Source organism: Euleptes europaea, chromosome 1, assembly GCF_029931775.1.
Source record: "Euleptes europaea isolate rEulEur1 chromosome 1, rEulEur1.hap1, whole genome shotgun sequence".
Lineage (NCBI taxonomy): Eukaryota > Metazoa > Chordata > Lepidosauria > Squamata > Sphaerodactylidae > Euleptes > Euleptes europaea.
In genome coordinates this window covers 70,561,422-70,585,741 of record NC_079312.1, presented here as the reverse complement: position 1 = coordinate 70,585,741, position 24,320 = coordinate 70,561,422, and the positions used below count along the sequence as shown (strand labels likewise).

The 24,320-nt window shown below is 42.6% G+C and overlaps 1 protein-coding gene across 1 annotated transcript in view; it reads left to right on the top strand.

Moving 5' to 3' along the window:
• STAB1 (stabilin 1) overlaps positions 1–24,320 on the top strand; it is a 109,873-nt gene that overhangs the window by 79,659 nt on the left and 5,894 nt on the right. Inside the window, exons 48-61 of the mRNA XM_056847179.1 lie at positions 1,621–1,797; positions 2,783–2,872; positions 4,780–4,920; positions 9,188–9,247; positions 9,805–10,015; positions 12,602–12,751; positions 13,669–13,773; positions 14,760–14,867; positions 16,608–16,801; positions 18,188–18,332; positions 18,932–19,065; positions 19,921–20,086; positions 20,471–20,577; positions 22,381–22,500. Of these exons, the coding sequence (XP_056703157.1) occupies positions 1,621–1,797; positions 2,783–2,872; positions 4,780–4,920; positions 9,188–9,247; positions 9,805–10,015; positions 12,602–12,751; positions 13,669–13,773; positions 14,760–14,867; positions 16,608–16,801; positions 18,188–18,332; positions 18,932–19,065; positions 19,921–20,086; positions 20,471–20,577; positions 22,381–22,500 (1,908 nt within the window). The remainder of the gene's footprint in view (positions 1–1,620; positions 1,798–2,782; positions 2,873–4,779; positions 4,921–9,187; positions 9,248–9,804; positions 10,016–12,601; positions 12,752–13,668; positions 13,774–14,759; positions 14,868–16,607; positions 16,802–18,187; positions 18,333–18,931; positions 19,066–19,920; positions 20,087–20,470; positions 20,578–22,380; positions 22,501–24,320) is intronic.

Below are 24,320 nucleotides of genomic sequence, written 5' to 3'. Positions count from 1 at the left end.
TGGCAGGTCAGTGAGTATTTCATGTTTGTACTTTGCTTTGGGAGAGGACAGTTCACCATATTTTCTGTCTCAAGTGCCTTCACCCCCACCCCCACTGGGCTTCCAGTTTTGGAGCTCAGCCAGGAGCAAGTGGGGACATGAATACTTTCTCCTGTGCTGCCTGTGCGTGTTCCAAGGCAGGATGCAGAGGTGCTCTGTTGCCTGGCTTAGAGCCCAGGGGTGGCAGGAGTGTGCATGACGGGAGTGTTTCCTCCTGTGCTGCCTTGACTGTCTCCTGGCAGCCATGGCACAGGTCTGGTGGGAAGTAGTGCTGCACCTGATGCCATTTTGAGTGTCCACTTGGCTCACTTGGGCATTGAACTGGCTCTGTGCAAACTACACTTATGGATATCAAAAGAACACCACTGACAAGTAGCCGCCAATTTCAGCCATCAATAGCTTGTCACTAATATGCAATATTGGTATATGTTAGGCGGTGGGGCTATTTCAGTGAAACCCCAGTACTTAACTTTCTTCTACCATTCAGAGGGATAGGATCGTTCCTCTGATCTATTGAGAATAAGCTTGATCACACACACGCACAAAAGACACAAGACGTTTGTCTTTGAAGTAAAAGCAGACTTTACTCTAACTCAGGGTAGAGGGTAAAAATCACTGGGAGTAAAACAAAGAATTCTGTCTACATTCTATATTTCCTAGACTTGCCAGAAGCATCTCTGGCAGGCACTAAGCTTCCTCATGAGTAGGCATTCTTGAGAGCAAGAAAGCCTCTCATCCTTCCAGGCTGGCATCTGGAGAAGAAGTAGGGTAACTGCTTTCACTTCTAACAAAGGAATCGAAAGCAGTTAAACATGCAAATAGTTGTATACGTGACCCTTAGGCACGGCTGCAATGGCCACCAAAACTGACCATTTGGTCGGTTACAATATTAACCCCTTAACTGTCTGACATGTAACAAAGCTCGCTATCTAATACCCAACAGTATAACCAGGAGCTATCATCATGAATTACAATACACGGTTTGCTAGATGCAGAGCTGGTGTTTATGAATGCTGCTGCACATTCCTCTTATGTTGCATTGCGTTGCACAATAAACTCTTGCTTCCAGCTTCAAACAGAATAACTGTGTAGAAGGGTATAAGATGTTTGCAGTATCTATAGAATTTTCTTCACACGTCATCACATGTGAGTATTTGTAGGATCACAGGTTTATTTATTATTTAAGTGTTACCAAATTTCTACAGCCATTGCATGCCATGTACAATAAAACAAAAATCAATTTCCCATAAAATCACAACACAGACAGCAGCAATTGACCCAACAAATCTACAGTGTAAATACACTCAGCGAAAAGGGCAGTTACGAATTTATTAATCAGAAATTCTCTCCATCCCAGCTAAATCTCCTTTTAAAAGACCTGTGTGAGATCTGATTTCTTTTACTTGATTGACCTTTAAAAAAAAAAAGGACAATTTGAGGGGACAGATAATGTATGACTAAGTTCCTTGAAGGGCTTTTTGTTTGTTTTCTTGTTTGAGATGCTGGTTGTACACAGGTGATTTAATGGCACATGTGCGATTATGGCATGTTACATTCACATTGTTCTGTGTTTCTGTGCAGGAGGCAGGACTTCTTCCTTTGATTAACGAAACCATTCATCAGCCCTTCACCATGTTGTGGCCTACTGATGCGGCATTTAACTCGCTTCCCGAGGATAGGCAGACGTGGCTGTATCATAAAGAACACCGAAGCAAACTGGCTTCTTATCTCAAAGAACTCATGATCAGAAACATGCGGGTAAACTGAGCAATGGAACAAAATATGAGCCACCTTTCTCAAGTACTCTTTCAGTGGTCCATCCAAGAGAAAGCATGCCCAATTGATTGACTGACTGATTTACTTTATTTATATCCCACCTCTCTTTCCCAATGGGGACCCAAAGCAGCTTCTAATGGTGATGCTGTTCGTGGAGGTGGATGAGCGTTGTGCTGTTGACACAAACTGAACTTGCAAAAAAAAATCTGGATCCCATGTCTGGTTACAAGCTGTATTTGATTGAATAAAACACGTAGGCTGCTAGCTTAGGATTACTCCCTCGAGCAACTAATGCTTTAGTTGAGTAACTGGTGGAGGGGAATGTTAATCACTAGTGCAGCATAGTGAGGACATTCTATCCTTTTTATTTTTGAAGCTTCAGCTTTCTGCTGTAATTAGAGAATCAGAAAGTATTAGGTATAGTTTCCCTAACCATGAAGAATGAATAAGCTTTTGCTTATCAAATTATAGTTATTTTATACTTCTGTATCTCAGAAACCCATCTGTACTGAAGTGTGGATAATATGCAGTCTTAGATAATTAATTAGATTAAAAATGCTTTCATGGATTAATAGGCTTAAACTGATTTCAAACTACTTGGACAAAAATGTTAGGAGGGAACATAAGAACATAAGAAAAGCCCTGCTGGATCAGACCAAGGCCCATCAAGTCCAGCAGTCTATTCACACAGTGGCCAACCAGGTACCTCTAGGAAGCCCACAAACAAGACGACTGCAGCAGCACCATCCTGCCTATGTTCCACAGCACCTAAGATAATAGGCATGCTCCACTGATCTTGGAGATAATAGGTATGCATAGGAAACTTGGCACCAGTCCATTCATCATGGGGAAATAAGCAAAAGTAGCTTGTGTGTCTTTTCTCATCTGGCCATTTCTTAAAAGTTAACTTGTAAGGTGTAAGTGTAAATTTGTACACTGATTGCTACTTGCTTTTGCATGTTTCTAGGTCTTTCCTTACATTCTGACACAACCTGGATTGTTTTTAACAAGTATGCATGGATCTACCATATCATTTGGCTGCAGCAGAAAGAGTCCTGTAAGTATGAGCCTTTAAATACCAAACTGATGTAGTCTACAAGGCTTTCTAAACAGGATGCAGACAAAAGCCTATGAGATCATAGCCTGAAATCTCCCCCCCTTTAAACTTTGAAACCAGTTCTGGAGAACTCAAACACCTGCTCAACATTTTGTATCATTTTCATTGGCCTATACAATATATTATGTTGTTTTTGTTTTTCAATTTTTCCTTGTACCAGCGTGACTATCCAGAACCTCTTTAAACCAAATGTGTAATTTGTAATAGTTCTTCTGTTTGTGTGTACTAAGTGCCATCAAGTCGCTTCTGACTTATGGTGACCCTATGCATTAATTACCTCCAAAGCATCCTACTGTTAACAGCCTTGCTCTGGTCTTCCAAACTGAGGGCTGTGGCTTCCTTTATTGAGTCACTCCATCTGATGTTGGGTCTTCTTCTTTTCCTTCTGCCTTCAACTTTTCCTAGCATAATTTCCTAGCAGTGACTCTTGTCTTCTCATAATGCGACCAAATTACAATAGCCTCAAAATATTGTCAAAGGCTTTCACGGTCAGAGTTCATCGGTTCTTGTAGGTTATCCGGGCTGTGTGACCGTGGTCTTGGTATTTTCTTTCCTGATGTTTCACCAGCAGCTGTGGCAGGCATCTTCAGAGGAGTAACACTGAAGGACAGTGTCTATCAGTTTGGTAATTTTAGCTTCTAGGGAGTGTTCAGGCTTAATTTCATCTAGAACCCACTTATCTATATAGCCTGTGGTTCACAACTATGCAAATGTATTATTTTCTACCTCCTTTTTGGCAGTCCACAGTATCCATAAACTCTCCTCCAGCACCACATTTCAAATTAATCAACTTTCTTTCTGTCAGCTTTCTTCATTGCCAACTTTCACACCCATACATAGTACTGAAGAATACTATGGTATGAATTATCTTGATCTTGGTCACCAGCAAACATCCTTACATTCTACCTCCTTCATGGCTGCCTTTCCCAATTTCAATCTCTTTCTGATTCCTTGGTTACAGTCTCCCTTTTGCTTGATGATGGAACCAAGGAATAGAAAATGTTTAACAATTTCAGTTTCTTCATTGTCAACCTTAAAGTTGAGTAATTCTTCACTAGTCTTTACTTTTGTCTTCTTGATGTTCAGCTGTAATCTTGCTTTACCACTTTCTGCTTTAACCTTCATCAGTAGTCATTTCAAGTCTTCATTATTTTCTGCCGTAATGTGGTGTCATCTGCCTATCTCAAATTGTTAATGTTCCACCAATTTTCACTCCACTTTTCACTCCACCTTCATCTAAATCTAATCCAGCTTTCCTTATGATATGTTCTGCATACAGATTGAAGAGACAGGGAGATAAAATACATCCTTGTCTGACACCTTTGCCAATAGGAAACCATTCAATTTCTCCATATTCCATCCTAACAGCAGCCACCTGTCCTTAGTATAAATTGTGCATCAAAACAATCAGATGTTGTGGCACACCCATTTCTCTTAAAACCAGCGGTAGCTTTTCATGACCCACACAGTCAAAAGCTTTTCTGTAATCAGTGAAACACAAGCTGATTTTCTTTTGAAATTCTCTGGTATGCTCCAGTAAGCAACGTAAATTTGCAATATGATCTCTAGTGCCTTTTCCTTTTCTGAATCCAGCTTGAACATGGGACGTTTGTCATTCCATATATGGTAACAGTTTTTGTGGTAAGATTTTGAGCATCACTTTATTTGTGTTCTTCTGTATAAGGAGATTTTTGCTGATCGCTGCCTTTAATGTCACTTCAGCATTGCGATCAGGCAAGCCTTCCTGGGCAACAGTGGTCAAGAGGCAATAAGTGGTGGGGCTGAACTTCACAAACCGACTTGAACACAATCTTCTGCTATTCCTCTCCTCCTTTGTTGCCTTGCAGGGGTACATTCAGGCAGACAAGACAAGGATTGTACACAGCTATATGGAATTTGATGTGGGTATTGCTTATGGCATTGATCAGCTGTTGGAACCTCCAGACCGGGGATCCCGCTGTGATGAGTTTCATCCTGCTGTGATTTTGGTGAGTGCTCAGAGTGTTAAAACATGCACACTTGTCAGTGTGAGCACCTGTCACTTAACAGCTCCCTTCCAAAACGTTAGTCTGGAAGAACTGGGTCACATTTCCATGCAGAGTGAAATTAACCAAACCTAAATGAAGTTAATGGTGTCCCTTGAGAAAGCGATAATAACTCTCTCAATAAGCATTCTGGTACAGTAGAACTGGCAGTTAGTTAGACATGGTGGGTGCACAACCTACTTGTAAGGAAATCATTGCAGAGGTGGAAAAGAATGCCTATTAAGTGCAAGTTAGTCGCTATCATAAAACAGAAGTTTTTCGAATCATAAGCAGCTAGGCAATTAAAGTAATTGGAAGTGAGCACAGGAAGCAGAGCATCAGGCAGACAGAAGCCTTGTCTATAGGCTTCCGCTAGGGCAGCTGAGCAAAGCACTCGTCTCCCCGGGGGCTCCCGGAGGAGAACCAAGAAACGTCTCAAATAGGGGTGTCAACGCGCCCCTCCCGATTCCTAAATAGTGGAACAGGTATCAGGAAATCTCCTGCAGCCGATGAAGAGCGGTTTGACTCCTGAACTCTCTGAGTTTTACGACTTCGGAGACTCAGTAGCAGTCACCACCAGCTTGAGGAGCAATAAATCGCCGCAGACGTCTCTTTGGAATTTAGGCTTTGCTCTCCCCTATCTATTACCATCTAGCAACTATACGAAAGCAAGAATACCTATTCTCCTAAAATCTGAGTAAGTTTAAAAGAACTCTTTTGTTTTACCTGGATCTGGAAGTCCCAGGAGACTGCTAAATACATCAGTCGAATCTGTATCTCCCCACTCAATGTTTAAATGACTCTTTAAAAACAAGAAAAGATCTGATAACCCGGCAGGGGTCTTCTCAATTTGATCAGTGGGAATACATAACAACTAAGATTTTTGAAAGACGCTTCAGTTGCCAATCAGGAATTACTACGTATAAAGGGGAGGGAGGATTGGGAAAAAAAACCCACCTCAAAGAGTAGTCTTTCTAACTAAACAAGCCTTCCTGCCACGTCCTTCCCGGAAACAATCTATCATCGCGAGAGAGTCAGAGAACTTGGAATTGGAAGTGTGGTATTAGTGTGTAACTGGCAAATATTTCCCAAGTTCCTGACCACAAAGAAGACGAAAGGTCTATGACTTTGATTCCTGCAGCACCTCCTTCTTATTAATTGAGTTTCAATAGAAATTTTCAGAATTAGTAACCATGGAACATCTGATTACAAAGATGCAACAACTCTCTGCTTTGATGAGCACTTCATTTCAATTTATTAATCAAAAACTGGACATCATCTTAGATGACCTTAAAGACATAAAAACCCAAATTATCACAATGAGATCAGAGGAGATACTGGAGGGCCCTCTAGCTGACAAGAGAGATGAAGAATTGAAGAACCCTGCAAAGGAAATGAGGGATTTCAATAAACAATCTACAATAGCTCATTTGACAACAATGGATTTGAATGTGAGTGATTTTGACTTCTGTCCCCTTAATCTGCTTGATGAACTTTTCAACACCTGCTTGGAGGACTTAATGAGCAGAAAAACTGGGGCTGTCAGGATCTTTTTCTTTGAATTTGGGATGGAAGATATTGCAACATGGATTTACTATGGAAATTACCTATCTGCAGAAGAGACTTTATCACCAATCTCCAAGGATGCCCTTCGACGATTACTGCTAATGTGGGAAAGAAAGAAATGCTGGAAATTCCGGATAAAGGGATTAATTTAAAAGAATCTAGTGTCTCTTCTGGCTAATATCGAAAAGGAACTGGTTAAAAGGATTGGTTATAATGGAAATAGAACCATATATGGTTTACTAGAAAAACAATATGTATTAAATTAGGGAGAAATGGAGGATTTACAAAATAATTTTTACTGGAAATAATCAAATGCTTTTTATTATACTAATCCATTTATTATTCATAGATTTACTATTTCTCTTCTTTCTTTTATTTTTTCTTACCTTTATATGATATTATTAACTATTAATCTTTTTTTTCCTTGAAAAATATAAATGTCAAAGAGATCAATAAATATTAACAATAGTATTAGGATTAGAATTTTGTGCAAAAGAGATTACTAATTAATCACAAAATGAAGGGAGGTGTAGGGGAAGTGAACAATTTTTTTTATTATATATAATTTTTTTAACAAAGTTACCTATTTGTTTTTACTTTTTACTGTTTATGGCATTGTTAAACTATGTGATTAATAATTTAGAAAAAATAATAAAAAAATTATTAAATAAAAAAAAGAAGCCTTGTCTATAGATTTGACCACCACCGCCGCCCCCTCTAGTTTAGCACAGTGGAAAATTATGGTGCTGTTGTTGTTACATTCTCGTTGTACGTGGTGCTTTTGGGGTTCAAGATGACAGGGCACAACTTGAGGAGCTTGCAATCTGCATTTGATTCGGGGAGGCAAGGAGATGGAGATGGGGATAAGCAGTGAAAGAATATACATGCATTTAAGTTACATGTACTTAGGCTTAGTTTTAGTAGGAAGAGGGGTTCATGTCAAAGGCTTCAAGTAAAAGGTGGCTTTATTGCTATGAAATTCCATCTCTACAACCCAGTGTTTCAGGATGAAAATGCAAGTACAAGGCAAAGATAGTGTTTCCAATCCAGTATTTTTCTTGTGTGAATGAGAAGGGAGAAAGAGTTTGCTGTTGGAATTAGTATGTATGTGGGGGGGTATTTAACCCTTCTAGTACCTGCTAGTTCTCCCCTGCCCAACTTTCTACAGAGCTCTGAAACTAGAAGCCCAGCTAGGCAGGGGGGAGGGGTTGTAAGAGGGCCAGAGAAAAGTAGCAGGTGTGGGATAGGTTAAACACTCCTTGCTCCAGCCTGCCAGTTTCCCCATGCAAATGGCTCTTCTGCTTCCTGCCCCAGTATTCTCACTCCTTCAACATATATAGGTTCTTGAGATTTCAAACCCCCAAAATTAACTGTAGTTTTACACTCCTTCCAAGTCAGGTTGTTGTTATGATATCTGAAACAATGTGTAATGGCCATGAGGGCTTTGTGGCTGCCATGAGGACTTTGGATCAGATGTGTGCTGAGATTTGTTCACTTCCTAAGCACAAATGGGTCCATTTCAGATTTGGAATTAAGTGTGCATAGAGCAGGGACTCCAGCTCCCCCCTGCACCCCTTTTCAGACTTGTGATGACTGAAGAGAACCTCTGTGTGCTCCACTGAGGAACTTATGTGTAGCCATCTGTGACAATTAAAACGTAAAGGTGAAGGTCCCCTGTGCAAGCACCCATGGGGTGACGTCACATCCCGACGTTTCCAAGGCAGACTTTGTTTATGGGGTGGTTTGCCATTGCCTTCCCCAGTTATCTTCCCTTTACCCCCAGCAAGCTGGGTACTCATTTGACCGACTTCGGAAGGATAGAAGGCTGAGTCAACCTTGAGTGGGCCACCTGAAACCAACTTCCTTTGCAATCGAGCCCAGGTAATGAACAGAGCTTTTGACTTCAGTACTGCAGCTTACCACTCTGCGCCACGGGGCTCTTCTGTGACAATTAGAGCACAGAAATGTACCCCAAAAACACTGGAGCCAATCAGAACAGTGCTATGAACCAGCCGATAGGAACTAAGTAGTGGGAAAGAGTTAAGATTTGATGGAGACACTGAGAGCCAGGAGTTAGGATTTGAGGAGAGAGAAAAGTTCATATAATAACAGTGTGTGAATTAAAGATCTTTGGTTAAGTTTCCTTGTCAAGGGAACTGCATGTACTAAAGTGTTACCATAGGCCAGCAGGGTTTTGCTAGATCCTTATTACATGTTACACAACCCTTGTGTCTGCCTTATCCTTCGTTACTATGTGATTGCATCTGGTGTCATATTTATAAGAGCTTGAGTAATGAGATATGAGTGATCAAATGTAACCAACTTGTGTTTTGTCTGCACCTGAATGTTAGCCAATTGATGGTGCCATCATTTTAACCACCATATAACTGAAGGGACTTGTTACCATGGAATTTAATTTCCCTGACCATGCTTGCTTGCCAAAGGTTTTACTATAAAAAGAATGGCATTTTTTAAAAAAAATTAAATATTTGTATGGGATTGCTATATATCTTATGCTCCAAAATCCTCATAGCAGCCGCAAGGAATTCGTATTGTGTGAATATTCTGGCTAATGCAGCTGTGGCTTGTACTGGATGGGATTTAATGGTAAATGTCAGTTATATCCTGCGTGTGTTTTTTCTCCTTCCACATATCCTGTACCTAGAACTCTGAATGTGGCTCCTGTCATTATCAGCCTCCATGTCCTTTTGGATCAGTTGAACAAGTAAGTTTTGCATGAAGGCTTCATATAAACAATGCTGAGCATCACTCATATGATATGTTACTTTAGGTATCTTGGTGGAACCTTAACAAAATGTGAAGATCTAATGAGCTAATTGGCGTTTTCTGAGCCATATTATGCATACACCGATTTACAAGTGCATTTGGATAATAGTTTCACAAGTCAAGGCTAGAATAAATTCACTGTTTTTTCCAGATATGCTGGCAGAATACATTGCAAAAGTCACAGTAAGATGACAAGGCTGGTTTTGAGATTTTATGTCTTGTTTACACACGTGATACAAGTATTTCCATTACAAACACAGGCCTAAAATAACTGACTAGGGGTAAAGCAGCTGTGGGGGAGGTAGGGAGGAAGTTGGGGGGGAGGAATTGTCTGCCTGCTTTTTGTCTACTATCCTGATGGTGTTTTTCAGTGGAAGGGTCTCCTAAATTGTGTTCCAGAGGAAAAAATGCAGCTCTGTCATAAGGAATAAACTTCAAATATAATGTAAAAAACTAGACTTTTTAAATAAAACCTTTTTTCTCCCTCTGGTATAGGGACCAAGCGTGAGTTGCTTGTATTTTGGAGATGCACTTTTAAGCAAACCAGTCCCATTTGGCATTAAAAGGAGGTCTTACTTCACACAGTCCTCCCGCAGGAGAAACCGATGGCATCTTTTTTCAAATTTAAAGGGGTGCAAGAGAACATGCATTACCCCCAGGTGGACGTCCAAGTGCTGCGAAAACCACTATGGAATAAATTGTCAGGGTGAGGAAACTTTATCATGCTGCCCTATCAGAACAAAGTACTGGGCCTTGCTCTTATCAAAACAGGTTGTTTTCCTTTGGTCATAGTGGTCATTTTACCCAATAAGAGAAGGTGTTTGTGATAGTTTTCTTTTCATTTGCGACACAGTGACATGATGAACTCTTCAATTTCCATATTAAAGACACAAGCCCCTTATGATTGCAAATGAGAGTTGGTTCAGGTGTTCGTTGCCTCTTTCTGTGGTGTGCTAGCTGTCCTCCCAGTGTCCTGCTTGCATGCATTGACATAGTTCTCATGAAGAAACCCAATATGGAGATGAAAATGTCAAATTGCTACATGGGTGAACGCTGTCTTTTGTCACATGTGCCTTTGCCTTGTGTTAGGCAAGCCATCAGTAAAGATTTTTAGCAAAGCCTTGGACAATTGGCCTTGAGACTGGTGTCCATCCCGAGTTGAAATTGGTGGGTTACTGCAAGCATTGGTTTGGCCCTGTGCAGATAATCTAAAAAGGTACATGCCCATGTTGCAAACACAGACCAAGTATATCTTTTTTAAAAAAAAAATGCTCAAAGGGTATTTGCATGCCTGAAAATACACAAGAAATATGCCTGCTGGATATCTTCAAAATTTGATCTGTTCTGCAAGTAGTGGAAACTTACAGTGCATTCCTGAGCTTTAAGGGCGAAAGCACTTAGGAGGCCAGGAAAGCGCTGTGCCGGTGTTAGCCCCCCCCCCCCCGCACTGGCGTCTGAGCTGCTTATACCAGTGTTAGTGGCCCCAACACCAGCAGGGAGGCCCGGACACCAGTCTCTGGGCACTGCCATGGCAGCGCCGCCCCAGGATGCCGACGGGGCCTTCTGCCGGCATCCCAACTGCATAAAGGCCCGCGCCAGCATTCCAGGGGGTGTTCTGGCATCCTGGCAGGCATTCCTGGGGTGGGCCAGGGGGAGGAGCTGCCGTTAGGCAGCCACCTGTCCCCTTTTGCCCCAGGTATGCCAGTGGCAAGAAGAGCGGGGCTGTGCCTGCTTTTTCTTGCGGCACTGCAGTTTGGTGTATATATGTCAGCCTCAGTAATTTGACTCAGGTGCTTGCTGCTGTAGCAGTTCTCTATTACATCACACTCTGCAGCTGTCTCTCAAGCTACCAGCTTAAGGTGGTGTTCTACCAATCACTATAAAGTTTATGAAGCAATGGTCCCAGATTCGGCTGAGACCATGTTTGGGGGCCTGGGGCCAGGAGCAGCCAGAGGGAGGCTGATCTTGCCAGCTCTGCACTGACAGCATGTGCCCTAGAAGAGGCGGAGGCCTCACAGCCCAGCTGGCAGCTAGCTACCTCACCCCTCCCTTACTTAGCTAGGCTGCATGAGGTGTTCCATCAGGATCTTTATGCAGACCATCATAAGTCTAACTGGGTCAGTGGACACAGTATCGCTTTCTGGGCTGGGACCTACACAGCATCTTCCGGCAATCGCCTGGTTTGATTGGAAAGGGATATGCTGGGTCAGAGAGGGTTATGCTGGAATTCATTCCTAACTACTATTTCATTCCATGATTTTCACCTGGGATTTCCATAATCATCCAACCGGGCAATAACAATCTCCTGGAAGATTGGTGGACTTTGCTATCTCAATGGCAGCTGACTTGCGGACGTGGTCTCCTGATACAGCATTTGGACATTTCATCCGTTCTCTTCAGGGCTGATGACATTTCACCTCTTATAGTGGGGTGTGGATATTTGGCTCCACAGAGTCTGTCATGGTGTTGCTTTGTGGGCTGCAGTGGTAGGAGCTTTGGTGGGAGCTGCTCCATGGTTTCCCTCTCAACAAGTGGCCTGGGGGGATGGGTTTATTGTGCAGCAGGCAGGTCACCTGATACTGAATCCGTCCCCATGCTGCACCAGTGCTCCTGCATTTGTGTTCATTAAAACTGTGGCCTACTTTCCCCCCTTTGGTTGTGTGTGGTGTGTTATTTCCTCCCCTGCTCCACTCCCTCTCTTGCCCCTGTGTCTGCAAACTACTAGCTTGTTCCTCAGCAGGGAAATTACCCAATAAAGTTATCAATTAGCTGGGCTGGGAAGGTGTTCCATTGAATTCCATGTTACAGGCCACATAATTCTTCCAATATTATTAAACAGAAAACTGAGGGAGGCTGTTCATCATCTGTCAAGAGACCCAATATCTGAAGATGTCTTTTGTGTGTGCTAATTATACTAATTCACACACAACTGTAAGATAGTTTCTTAGCATGTCTTATTCAGTTAGTAAAGATGTCCTAATAATTGCAGTACTCTACTTAGCCAAAGCATGTTTGGGAATGACTTATAATCAGCCAACAATTTCTAGTGGTTTTTTCCATTGCCCTGTGGTTCATGGTCATAGAGGCAAGGCAAATTACTCTTTCTGCACAAAATTAACCGAGCTTCTTTGGAAGGAATAAGCTCCCTGTGAAGTGTATTTCTAGGAATTTTTACTGTTTTGTTTTGTTCTTAAATTGGCAGCAACAAGGCTTCTGTTCAAGGGAGACCGGACAATAAAGATGCTTTTAAACACAGTTTTTTGGATAACATCCTGCTGTTCTGTCTTTTCAGTTTGTCCTGGGGGGCTTGAGGCACCATGCAGTAATCGTGGTAGCTGTGATGATGGGTTTCATAGTTCAGGACGATGCATCTGCAACGAGACATTCACTGGTACAGCTTGTGAGCAGTGCATGCTAGACCGATATGGGCCAGACTGCAAAGGTATGGCCATGTTTTCAACAACAGCAAAAAAAACCCACTTTGATATTCGTGCTCTGAACTGACCACCATTGATTCGCAGTTAATTTTCCATGAGTAGGACAGCCACAGACAGACTCTAATAGCTGGTTAATACCTTTTGTTCACAGATGTATGTGAGTACAGCAAAAAAAAAAAAAAGTATGAACACCCGCATGCATTCGCTTATTTGAAAATCACACATGTGGATGTTTATTTTTGTACCTGGAGAAAAAAGAAGAGGGGAATGAAACCCAACCTAAAAAACAGAAGCTGGGTACCCAAGGTTAGGTGGGATAAAATAAATGGATAGTGAAAATATAATTTATTTAAGGCTCTATGTCAAGATATATAAAACATACACATGTAAAACATGTATATCTGTAAATATGTGTGTCTGTTTTACATGGGTTTCAATTGACCACTGAGGAAGGCCAAATAGGCCAAAATACATCTGGCATGTGGTTACAATATATCAATCTTAGGAAATGCCATTGTGCTGTTTTAACTATTTTTTAAAATAATTTTTATCTTGACATAGCGCCTTAAATAAATTATATTTTCACTGTCAATTTATTTTATTTATCCCACCCAGCTTTGGGTACCTATATTTGTACCTGGAACATTTTGGGAAGCTGCCACCTGGATGCAGCCTTCTGATTTATCTTGTTGAAAACTATTCTTATTTTCATTAAATAGCCTCACAATGGGATTTGTAATATTTACAGTAATAGACAAATAAGTACTTCAAGGTAAAAAGCAAGATACCTAATCAAAATCTGATGACAGTACTGCTTTATACACAATCTACACATCATCATCATAACGTGCCAAACATTCTTCTCAGTCTGCTGCCTCTTAGCTAGTCTGAGACTGTGATGGTTACTTTCTTTCCTTTGCAGAGTGTAGTTGTACAGAGAATGGGATATGCAATGAAGGACTGCATGGAGATGGCTTCTGCTTCTGCACTTCAGGGTGGTCGGGAGAGCGCTGTGAAATCCCACTAGGTAAATGTGGTAAAACAGATTACTTGTCTTCCCAATGTACCATTCCTGGTACCATTCCTGGCACCATCAAAAGAGTTTCCATCTAGACATCAGGAAGAATTTTCTAACAGTTAGAGCGGTTCCTCAGTGGAACAGGCTTCCTCAGGAGGTGGTAAACTCTTCTTCCCTGGGGGTTTTTAAGAAGAGGTTAGATGGCCATCTGTCAGCAATGCTGATTCTATGACCTTAAGCAGATGATGAGAGGGAGGGCATCTTGGTCATCTTCTGGGCATGGAGTAGGGGGCCACTGGGGGTGTGGGGGAGAGGTAGTTTTGAATTTCCTGCATTGTGCAGGGGGTTGGACTAGATGACCCTGGTGATCCCTTCCAGCTCTATGATTCTATCTCAGTAAGCATCTCTAGGAAAGAATCCCATCTCAAAGCTGGTTAAGAAAAGATCCTTGAAGAAAAAGCAGGATAAAAATGTGGTAGGCAGATTTAAAAAATCACTTCAGTAGATGAGACTCAGAGGCAAGTTACTAGCCTAAGGCTATTCAGGAAGCTTTGTGTCTGAGTGAAATACTGAGCCTCAGTCTCACACACCCAAACCCAACACAAGGTTCTAGAGTAAGTGAGTTGTGTCAATGTAAATGAGCCGTGATCTACATCAGCTAGGCAAGAGAAGAGGTAGGTTTTGTCTAATCTGACACTACATACTGACGACATTGTTTGGAAAAGAGAGAAGTGCATTTTCTTAAAAGAAAAATCATTTTTAATCCATCAAGTTGAGCAATTAAAAGTGTAGGGAAGAATGTATGCATTATAATTTATAAAACAAGAAAAGCTAGAGAAAAGGCTATTTTTGTCATCTTCATGATGGTGTTTTTTGATTAGGACTTGGAAAACCAATTTTAGTTAAAAAGTCATGTGTAGTAATGGATAGCATAATTTCTGGAACTGAACATGGAAGTGAATTTGGCTGATTTTCCTGATTTATTTTATGTCTAGCTGTGACACCCAAGTGTTCTCCAGCCTGCCATCAAAATGCTGTCTGTCGATTGAATAATACCTGTGAATGCAACTTGCATTATGAAGGCGATGGAAGGATATGTACGGGTATGACTGAAACAGCATGTGATAATCCTACTATCTGGAGTGTGCCATATTCGTGAGGACTTTTGATGTGTTGGAGTGATTTAGAAAACCATCCATTGTTAAGATGGTGTCCCTAACAAAAACAGATTTTTTCTAGGTTGAGAGGCAGCCTAAAACAATTTATTCCAGCATAATAGCACGTATCACAGCTTTGGATCAAAGTAGACATTACGTCTGGCATGAGTCAGTTCATGGTTCCCCCATCCAGATTGTGATCTTTGCACAGCCAAATGTGGCTTCAGGAAACTGAAATTCCCAAGTGCACCAGAGCCTGGTTTGGCTTGGGCCCAAGGTATCCACTTGTGTCAGACATGCCGAAGATGGCCTATGCCTATAGAATGCCATCATTTTTGGTTTTGCATTGCAATTTATCATGCAAGATTCAGTGAGTCATGACAAATGGAAAGTGGCTTACAAAGATCACAACTGGCTTACAAAGATCACAACTGGCTTACAAAGATCACAACTTCTTCCCAGGAATGGTAGGAATTATAGTTCTAAGGGCTGCCAGCCACGTCAGATTAGGGGGGAGAAATGGCCCTGGAAAATGGCCCACCACAGCATGCCTTGGCCCCATCCCTAGCCCACCTTCTCCAAGGAGGAAGGGAATGCCTGCCTGGCCAGACCTGAGCAGGAGATGCTTGGCTAAACTGGGTGGCCAGTAGGGTTGCCACCTCCAGATGGTGGCTGGAGATCTTCTATTACAACTGATCTCCAGCCGACAGAGATCAGTTCCGATGGAGAAAATGGCCACTTTTGCAATTGGGCTCTATGGCATTGAAGTCCCTCCCCACCCCAAACCCCGCCCTCCTCAGGTTCCACCCAAAAAACCTCCCGCCGGTGGTGAAGAGGAACCTGGCAACGCTAGTGGCCAGGCAAGGTGAGTCTGGATGGGCTTGTGGGCTGGGTGGGCTTGTCCTTTGCTTGGGCAAAGTGAAGCTAGGCAGACCCATCCTGTCCCTCACTGTGGTGAGGCCAGGGCGGCACGTCCCATACCTTGCTGTGGTGAGGTTGGGCTGGGAGGGGCACATCCCTTGCCCTGGCAGGCCCTCTTTACCTATGCCTTTGGCTTGCACTCACCCCTCTCTTTAGGTGGGGGAGTGCCTTCTGGGTTTGGGTAGTCCTACCCTAGGCTGTCAGCCCATCAGGACTCTTCCTGGTGGACTTCATGGCCGATCTGCCCCTGTCACCACCACAGAATTAAAAGCATTCTCTCAAATCTGTTTAGGGGTAGTAAATATGAAATTTAACTAATTACTTTGTAGAAGATGTGGCTGTATAATCTCCTCCTTGCATAGAGTACTTCATAGAGAGAACCAGTATGGCAAATGACTTCTGAGATGAGCACTAAAGCTAGACCTAAAAGGTCTGTGCCCAACTTCTCTCTAGTTTTTTTTTTTTTTAATATATGACATAACTCTGGTAATGTTTCTAAATCTTTCTCGTCTGGCATAAGGGCTTTTTCTGAAATTCAAAACTTTCACTCTCAGCTTCTGTTTTTTTAACCGTTCATCTTCTGAAACTGAGTCTTATTTATGTTAGACATGAGACTTTTTAAAAAGACTTAGGAGAGCAATTAAAACTTAACCAATATCAGAAGTACCTTCTGAGGCGGCCTAAGCCGTACCAGGTGGGCCTTGCACCTCATGGATGCAGGATCACAATCAGAGACACTTTCCTGGGTTGTTTTTTCTGCTGCAGTGATTGACTATTGTGGCAATGATAATGGAGGCTGCAGCGAATATGCAAACTGCACACAAACTGGAACTGCCATCTCCTGTACCTGCTTGCCCAATTATCAGGGTGATGGTTACTTCTGCAGCCCCATCGACCGGTGCGCAGACGGCAGCAACGGGGACTGCAGTGAACACGCCACGTGCATCAGCACAGGCCCTGTAAGTACAGCCCTGCTTTGGGAAAAGAGCCCTTCTACATGGGGTGGGGGTAGGGGACCTGCTGTGAGCAGCTACTTGAGAAGTATCTGCTTGGTGACTTTTTGTATGAGTAGCTTTCTGTGGGGGTAGGAAGTAGGGTTAATACATAACCAGATATGGTATTCTACATATATTTCAGCTCTGAAATAGATTTTCTCCCCCCCCCCCCCTTTGGCAGCATCCTATATGTCTGTAACTGCATATAGGAAGCAGAGGTTTTTCCAGTTTGTTATGACAACAGAAAAAGTGAACACACTCAGGTCTCTCACTCTAAGCTTTAATAAAGGAACTCGAAACTCAGCCATCTTGGACTGGGAGATAGAAACTGGGTCTTTTCCTGTGCTGGGCAACTGCAGCTTGCAGTGGGGAAAGCAGAGTTTAGTTTGTCTGTTTCAGTCCTCCTTATGCTTTATACTGGAAAGAACTCCCCATGGCACCTCAGCAACTAGGGCCATTTATGCATGGCTATTTCCTTGCGGTAATCTGGCCAACTACTTTGGGGCTTTGGCTTGATTATGCATGCATTTTCTGATCATCAGAGGTCGCCTCACTTTCCCCTCACATTTCCGGGCACTATGTCTGCGTTTTCTGGATTTGCGTTTAGCCAGCTACCAGAAAACCCAGGCAAAATGCATGGAAACGCGTGGGGAGAGCGAGGCGACCTCTGACAGTTGGAAAATGCATGCATAATTAAGGCAAAGTCCTGAAGTAGTCTGGGGGGCATGACCATGAGGAAACAGCCGTGCATAAATGGCCTAGGAAGGGCACTGTCTGGCTGAATCATGTCAACCAACAGCAGGTTTCCAGTTTAGAGACTCTTCTGAAAAAACAATGAATAGGCTACCATAGTTTCCACAAAATACATACATCTGTGATCTCTGTATATTTTATGATTTCTCCATTATGCTATAAATATATTTGGAAGGGCAGTCAAGTTTATGGTGTAACCCAGGAATTAAACCCGTTATTAGGGTTGCCAACTTCCAGCTACTAGTTGTTGATCTCCTGCCATTACAAATGATCTCCAGCTGATAGAGATCAATTCACCTAGAAAAAATGGCCGCTTTGGCAATTGGACTCTATGACATGGAACTCCCTCCTCAAACCCCACCCTCCTCAGGCTCCGCCCCAAAAACCTCCTACCGGTAGCAACCCTACCCATGATGCCCATATTAGATTATATTTAATGACTTTCTATCAGCTTGCAACAAGTGGTGGTTCTTTTTATTGTGGTACAGCACGGGTCCTTTTTACTATTTATTCACTGTATAGTCTGTCTTTCTTGCTGAGACTCAAGGCAGATTACAACATTTTGGAAACAGTCTTACAAAAGGTTTTGCCTTGCAGAATACTCGGCGCTGTGAGTGCAAAGCTGGTTATGTCGGAAATGGAGTCCAGTGCTTGGAGGAAGCTATCCCACCCACAGACCGTTGCTTAGACGAGAATGGGCATTGCCACTTTGATGCTATCTGTACTGACCTGCATTTCCATGGTACAAATTCATGTTTTGCAACTTTTAAAAGAGATTTTGTTTTATTACAGCACCATCTTCTCCATAATACAAGGCTGGGGATGGGGAGCGGGGCCTTCCTGCTCCTGGATATGAGAAATCCATAAATTAAACTGGTATAATTCGAGATATTGCCTGTATGAAAATAAAGTCTACCCATCAAACTCCAGTCACAATTTCCCTTATTTGCTGTACCAACAAGACTCCTTGATAGGCTTCCTTCCTTGGAGTTCCAAAATTTGCTGACAGCTTTCTTTGGCTGCTGATACTTTCCCTAACCACTGTGATTTGGGCACATCTTTATCCATCAGACCAGAAAGTATTAGCTCGAGGCTGTGATCCCTGCCCCCTCAATCATATACCTGTTGTCCTCCCCTTCCATCTGCTTCCTTTTCCATTACCATCAGAAGAAATCTTGCAGATAAATTAAACATTTGCAATTGTGTCTAGTTTGCTTGCTGAAGTTGGATTTGGTGACGGTTGGAGACAGATGGTTTAGACTGGACATGTCAAATGGCACTCCTCCAAATTTGACTGAAATGGTATTAAAACTGCCAGAATATTGTATTATATCTCTCCAGACAAAACAGTTGGTGTCTTCCACCTCCAGTCCCCCTATGGAAAGTACAACTTTACTTATCAGGAGGCTGAAGCCAGTTGTGCAGCTGAGGAAGCTACCTTGGCCACCCTTCAGCAGCTGTCTGCTGCACAGCAGGTAATGTTGCAGGCAGTACCTTGGTCATGTCACAGGTTTATTTTGCCTCCTAGTGAAAGGGTTAATGCACTAACAAAATAAATCGTCTGTAGAAACGTATCGTTGTCTCAACACACCAAGTTTCTTGGCCCACTTCCAGCCCACTGTCACTTCTAGACTCTGGATCAGAGTACATCAGTCTTGCCATACTCAGCTGAAAAGGAGCTGAGCATTGTCAGCATACTGAGGACACCATCTCCAAATGATCTCTTCGAGATGTTGCAACCTTGCAGAATGTCATAGCCCATGTGCCAAAGGTCCAAGCAGCTGTGTCCCAGTATCATTTTAGATACTGGTCAATTAGATCGAAAACATGGAAATGCAATTCCCTTGATTCCATCTCAGTCAGCTGGGTCAGAAGGGTACCATGGTTTATGGTACTGGAAGTCTCTAAGAAATCCAAGGTTATCAATGGTCTTATTCCCCTTGCTTCTCTCCTGGTGACAATCATCCGTCAGGACAGTGATCAGGATTGGAAGCTAGATCAGGATGGGGAAGCCAGACTGAATTGGATGTTGATCTGTTCTTTCTGAGATCCGCTTGTAAACGATGAACAAACCAGCATGTGAGAGCAATGGTGATGTTACTTCCTTGTGAGATGCTGACTGCACTGGTTGGCTAACAAGGCTCATCCAGATGCCTGTCAGAATGAGAACACTACCTCTCTCTAGGCCAAACCAGACTCAGTAATTTGAGGGACATGAGTACACAGTGTATAAAGGCCTGGTGAAATACAATGGAAGAACCTTGTTCAAGTTACTGACAGCCTAAAATATAGGCAGCTAAGAGGATCCTGTTTTGTCTTTCTTTTCTCAGATGGGTTTCCACCTGTGCATAGTTGGATGGTTATTTAACAGGTCAGCAGGTTACCCAACGGTGTACCCAAGTGCAAAATGCGGCACTAACCATGTTGGGATTGTGAATTATGGATTTCGAAGTGACTTCAGTGAGAAGTGGGATGCTTACTGTTACAGAGCTAAAGGTAAGAGGGCCTTGCAAAGATGTTCTGTAAGCTTTCCTGCCACTTGAGAATAGTTATCCATCTATCACATTTTTACCGCTGCCCCCTCCCAGAGATCAGGGTGGCAGATATGGAGTCCCTCCCAGCAACTCTGAGGTAGGTTAGACTGAGAGAGATAGCTGGTCAGTGACTTTCAAGGCTAAGCGGGGCTTAATATGAAGTCTCACTCTGACTGAGCTGAAGCAGAGACTGTTCCAAAAGTCTAATTGAGGTACTTCCAGATCAATCTTTGCTCTCTCTTCCCTGAATTCCATTAGCCTTCCAGGTGTGTAAAACCCCTTGGATTAGTGAAGTTTGTCTCACATCGAAAGGCTGGTAAGTCTCACTCTTGTTCCTCCTTTTCAGATGTACGATGTGACTGCAGGGATGGGTATATTGGTGATGGCTATACCTGCATTGGGAATCTTCTGACAGTGCTGGCACAGCATGCAAACTTTTCGGTCTACTATTTTGTAAGTGCTGGTGCCACATTTGTGCTTCCATAGTCTGCTAGAAGCAGGCAGGCTTGGAAAGTGACTGTCTGCAGTAGTCTTGCTGTGTGTATTGCAGTGGATGACAGGAGGGAGAAATGGTCTTTTTCACAGCATAATCACTTAGGCGGTTGATGCCACGCAGCGCTGATGACGTCCCCCTTTCTGGCCACTAGGCGGAAGGCATCAAAATAACTAAAATTTGTATCTACCCCAACTTATTTCCACAACATTGTTTTCAAAGCTGTGGGTTTTTTTTAATTAGTATGCAGTAACAAAGTAAAAGCACTGTTAAGATCTTTATACTTTCTCCTAGCTGTCTGTATGTTTACAACCCATAATCTCCCAGTAAATTTACTTTGACTCAATCTCCACAACATAGTTTCTCCATGCCAACTGGTAACATGTGTTTCTTCTGCTGTCAGGGGCTCGCCATCATTTTGCATTCTCTGGAGCTGTGTCCAGTGACATTAGACTCCTAAGTTAAACCACCAGGTGGCATTTGTCTGGAGGTGTCGTGCATTTGCATCACCATACTACTTCCAAAAAACAACATTATCGAAATATAAAAGGAAGAGAAGGCCTCTAGGGAGTTTTCAGGGCCCCTGACTAAGGCCTGGTTTTTAAATGCAGAAGAATGAAGTGGTAAAATGCTGAGGTGGTACAGGAGACCACACCAATTTCAGACTGAAAGTGATGGATTCCAATTTTAAATGCTCCTTTGCATTCAAAACAACAACAATAACAAACCCAGCCTTTATGCAATTAGAAAACTAGCACAGCGGGGAGAAAGCTTATACCCCCTCTCTTTACCTACTGTGCTGGTTTTTTATTTGCAGGGAGTTTTTACCATAGGGGTACTTTCCAAAATGTGATCCATCACCTGTAATCTGAAGTGGTGCAGTCTATTCTGCCAACTTCATGTGTTGGCATGTGATTGGTCAGTTGACCGTATTAATAAATTTGATTTGATTCTAACAATTTCAGCATTTTGGTACCTCATTCTGTCCCATAAGTAAGTGCTGGCAAGTTACAACTGATTTATCATGATCCCTAGGGTTGCTAACTGCCAGGTAGTAGCAGGAGATCTCCTGCTAATTCAACTACTCTCCAGCCGATAGAGAGCAGATCACCTGGAGAAAAATGGCTGCTTTGACCACTGGACTCTATGGCATTGAAGTCCCTCCCCTCCCCAAACCCTGCCCTCTTCAGGCTCCGCCCCAGAAACCTCCCACCAGTTGAGAAGAGGGACCTGGCAACCCTAATGATCCCACCAAGGGACTTTCAAGGCAAGTGAGAAGCAGAATGGTTTATCATTGTCTTCTTCTGCACAGTCTTCCTCGGCGGTCTCCCATCCAAGTACCAACCTTGCTTAGCTTCTGAGTCCAGGCTACACCATGCTACCTTCCCTCTCCCCTCATTCTCTTCTGCATGTAACTTAGTCCTAAAAACATTAGGGGAAACAATTTGCATTCCATAATGGTTACCTTTGCATGTTTTAGATTCTATTATATTGAGGCTTTCTTTGATTGCTGTGGTTGATTTGGTTAGTTTAAATTCAGTGCCAGGTCATTTTAAAATACTTATATTTAAATGTATTAACATGTGCAAATGACTGATGGCTGCTGTGTAAGACAACTGCTACAAAGGTTTTCAACTAGCAGAAAGAACATTTGGTTTACTTTTACGTGTAGGAACTTCTTGGAGATTGTTTCTTTGGATTTGGTTTCAGCTAGGCAAAGCCACACCTTCAGGTTAAGAGCCAGGTTCCTTTCTCTGTTTCAGATGTTATTGGATTACGCCAATACCACCCAAGAAGGACTGGAATTTCTGAATCTCCTTTCTGATGAGACCACTTATAAAACCCTTTTTGTACCCCTGAACTCTGGCTTTAGAGATAATACAGTAAGAAGTACAGAATGAACTCAAAACTGAAGAATATCTGCACTGCAAACTGAAATTGGTTTAATGTTTATTTCCTTCTCCCAAGGAATTCTGAGAATTCTGGTACTGTAGGGAACTAGGATCAGCAGTAGAGATTTCTTAACACCTTCACAAAATGTCAGGGATGGCTTTGGAAGAGAATGGCTATGGAAGAGAATAGTTTATAGTCAGAAGTATGCTTGGTTGAACTTTCAGTGATTATTCTGTAAACAGTGCCATTACAAAGATGAGATAACTCCCTGTAGCTTGATTTGCCATGGGCCTTGCTCTAGCAATGCCAGAGAATGCTTATTCCCCACCCCACCCCTGAAGAGTTTTAACTTGGGTTATAGCTGCTGCCTCCCCATGCTCCCAAAGCTGCCTTACTAGCAACTGTTGCAGCAGTTGCAATGGCCGCTGTTGTTGCAGCCGTTGCAATGGCCGCTGTTGTTCCAACAGTCACGGCTGTTTCTGTAAGGGAAGAGAGGTCTGTAGGTCTATTTCCTCCTTGATATCTAGAATGAATATTGCTGTACCAGATTCCCAGGCACCCTGAGAAATGTAAATTGTTTATTATGGTCCTTTGACCAAACATAAAATATTTACAGGAACACCCTGGGAAATGTAGTTTTCTCTGGGTGCCTGACATCAAATGCCCTGCGAAAACTACATGGCCCAAGGTGCCTGTAATCTGGGACGCTGCCTTAGCACCAGTCTAATTACATGTGTGGTGGAAGAGTCAGCAAGTTGCATCCTTGCTGCCGCCATTACATAGGGTTGCCAACCTCCAGGTACTGGAATTCAATAAAATAGCACAAGAAAAGTACAACCTAACAATAAGGCGATAAGAACACTAGTATTGCTATTAAGAAAATGTATTGAGGAACAGCCTCACAAGAACAACCGCAGTTGTAGAGCAAATCAGACAACAGGTCTGGTGTAAGCAAAATACAAAACCGCATAAGCGTTATCAAGGTCAAGACACAACACAAGGCGTTCACAATGTAAAAGTCCATATATAAAGATTAATACAAATAGGCAACGAAGAATAGACATGCGCAATGGGCTTCCGGTAAAAATCCCATTTCACGAAGAATTTTTTCAAGCGTTCAGTCCTTCTGTGTGCCTGAAAATTCATTCACGGATTAAAGGAGTGTGCCTTCATAATATATCCAGCCGTCCGTCTATACTATGAAGGCACACTCCTTTAATCCGTGAATGAATTTCCAGGCACACGGAAGGATTGAACGCTTGAAAAAATTCTTCATGAAATGGGATTTTTACCGGAAGCCCATTGCGCATGTCTATTCTTCATTGCCTATTTGTATTAATCTTTATATATGGACTTTTACATTGTGAACGCCTTGTGTTGTGTCTTGACCTTGATAACGCTTATGCGGTTTTGTATTTTGCTTACACCAGACCTGTTGTCTGATTTGCTCTACAACTGCGGTTGTTCTTGTGAGGCTGTTCCTCAATACATTTTCTTAATAGCAATACTAGTGTTCTTATCGCCTTATTGTTAGGTTGTACTTTTCTTGTGCTATTTTTTTTTAATTCCATACTCCTGTTTAGCACCTGTGGCTCCTTGTTTGACAACCTCCAGGTACTAGCTGGAGATCTCCAGCTATTACAACTGATCTCCAGCTAATAGAGATCAGTTCACCTGGAGAAAATGGCTGCTTTGGCAATTGGATTCTACGGCATTGAAGTCCCTCTTCTCCCCAAACTCTGCCCTACTCAGGCTCTGCCCAAAAAACCTCCCGCCGGTGGCTAAGAGGGACCTGGCAACCCTACCATTA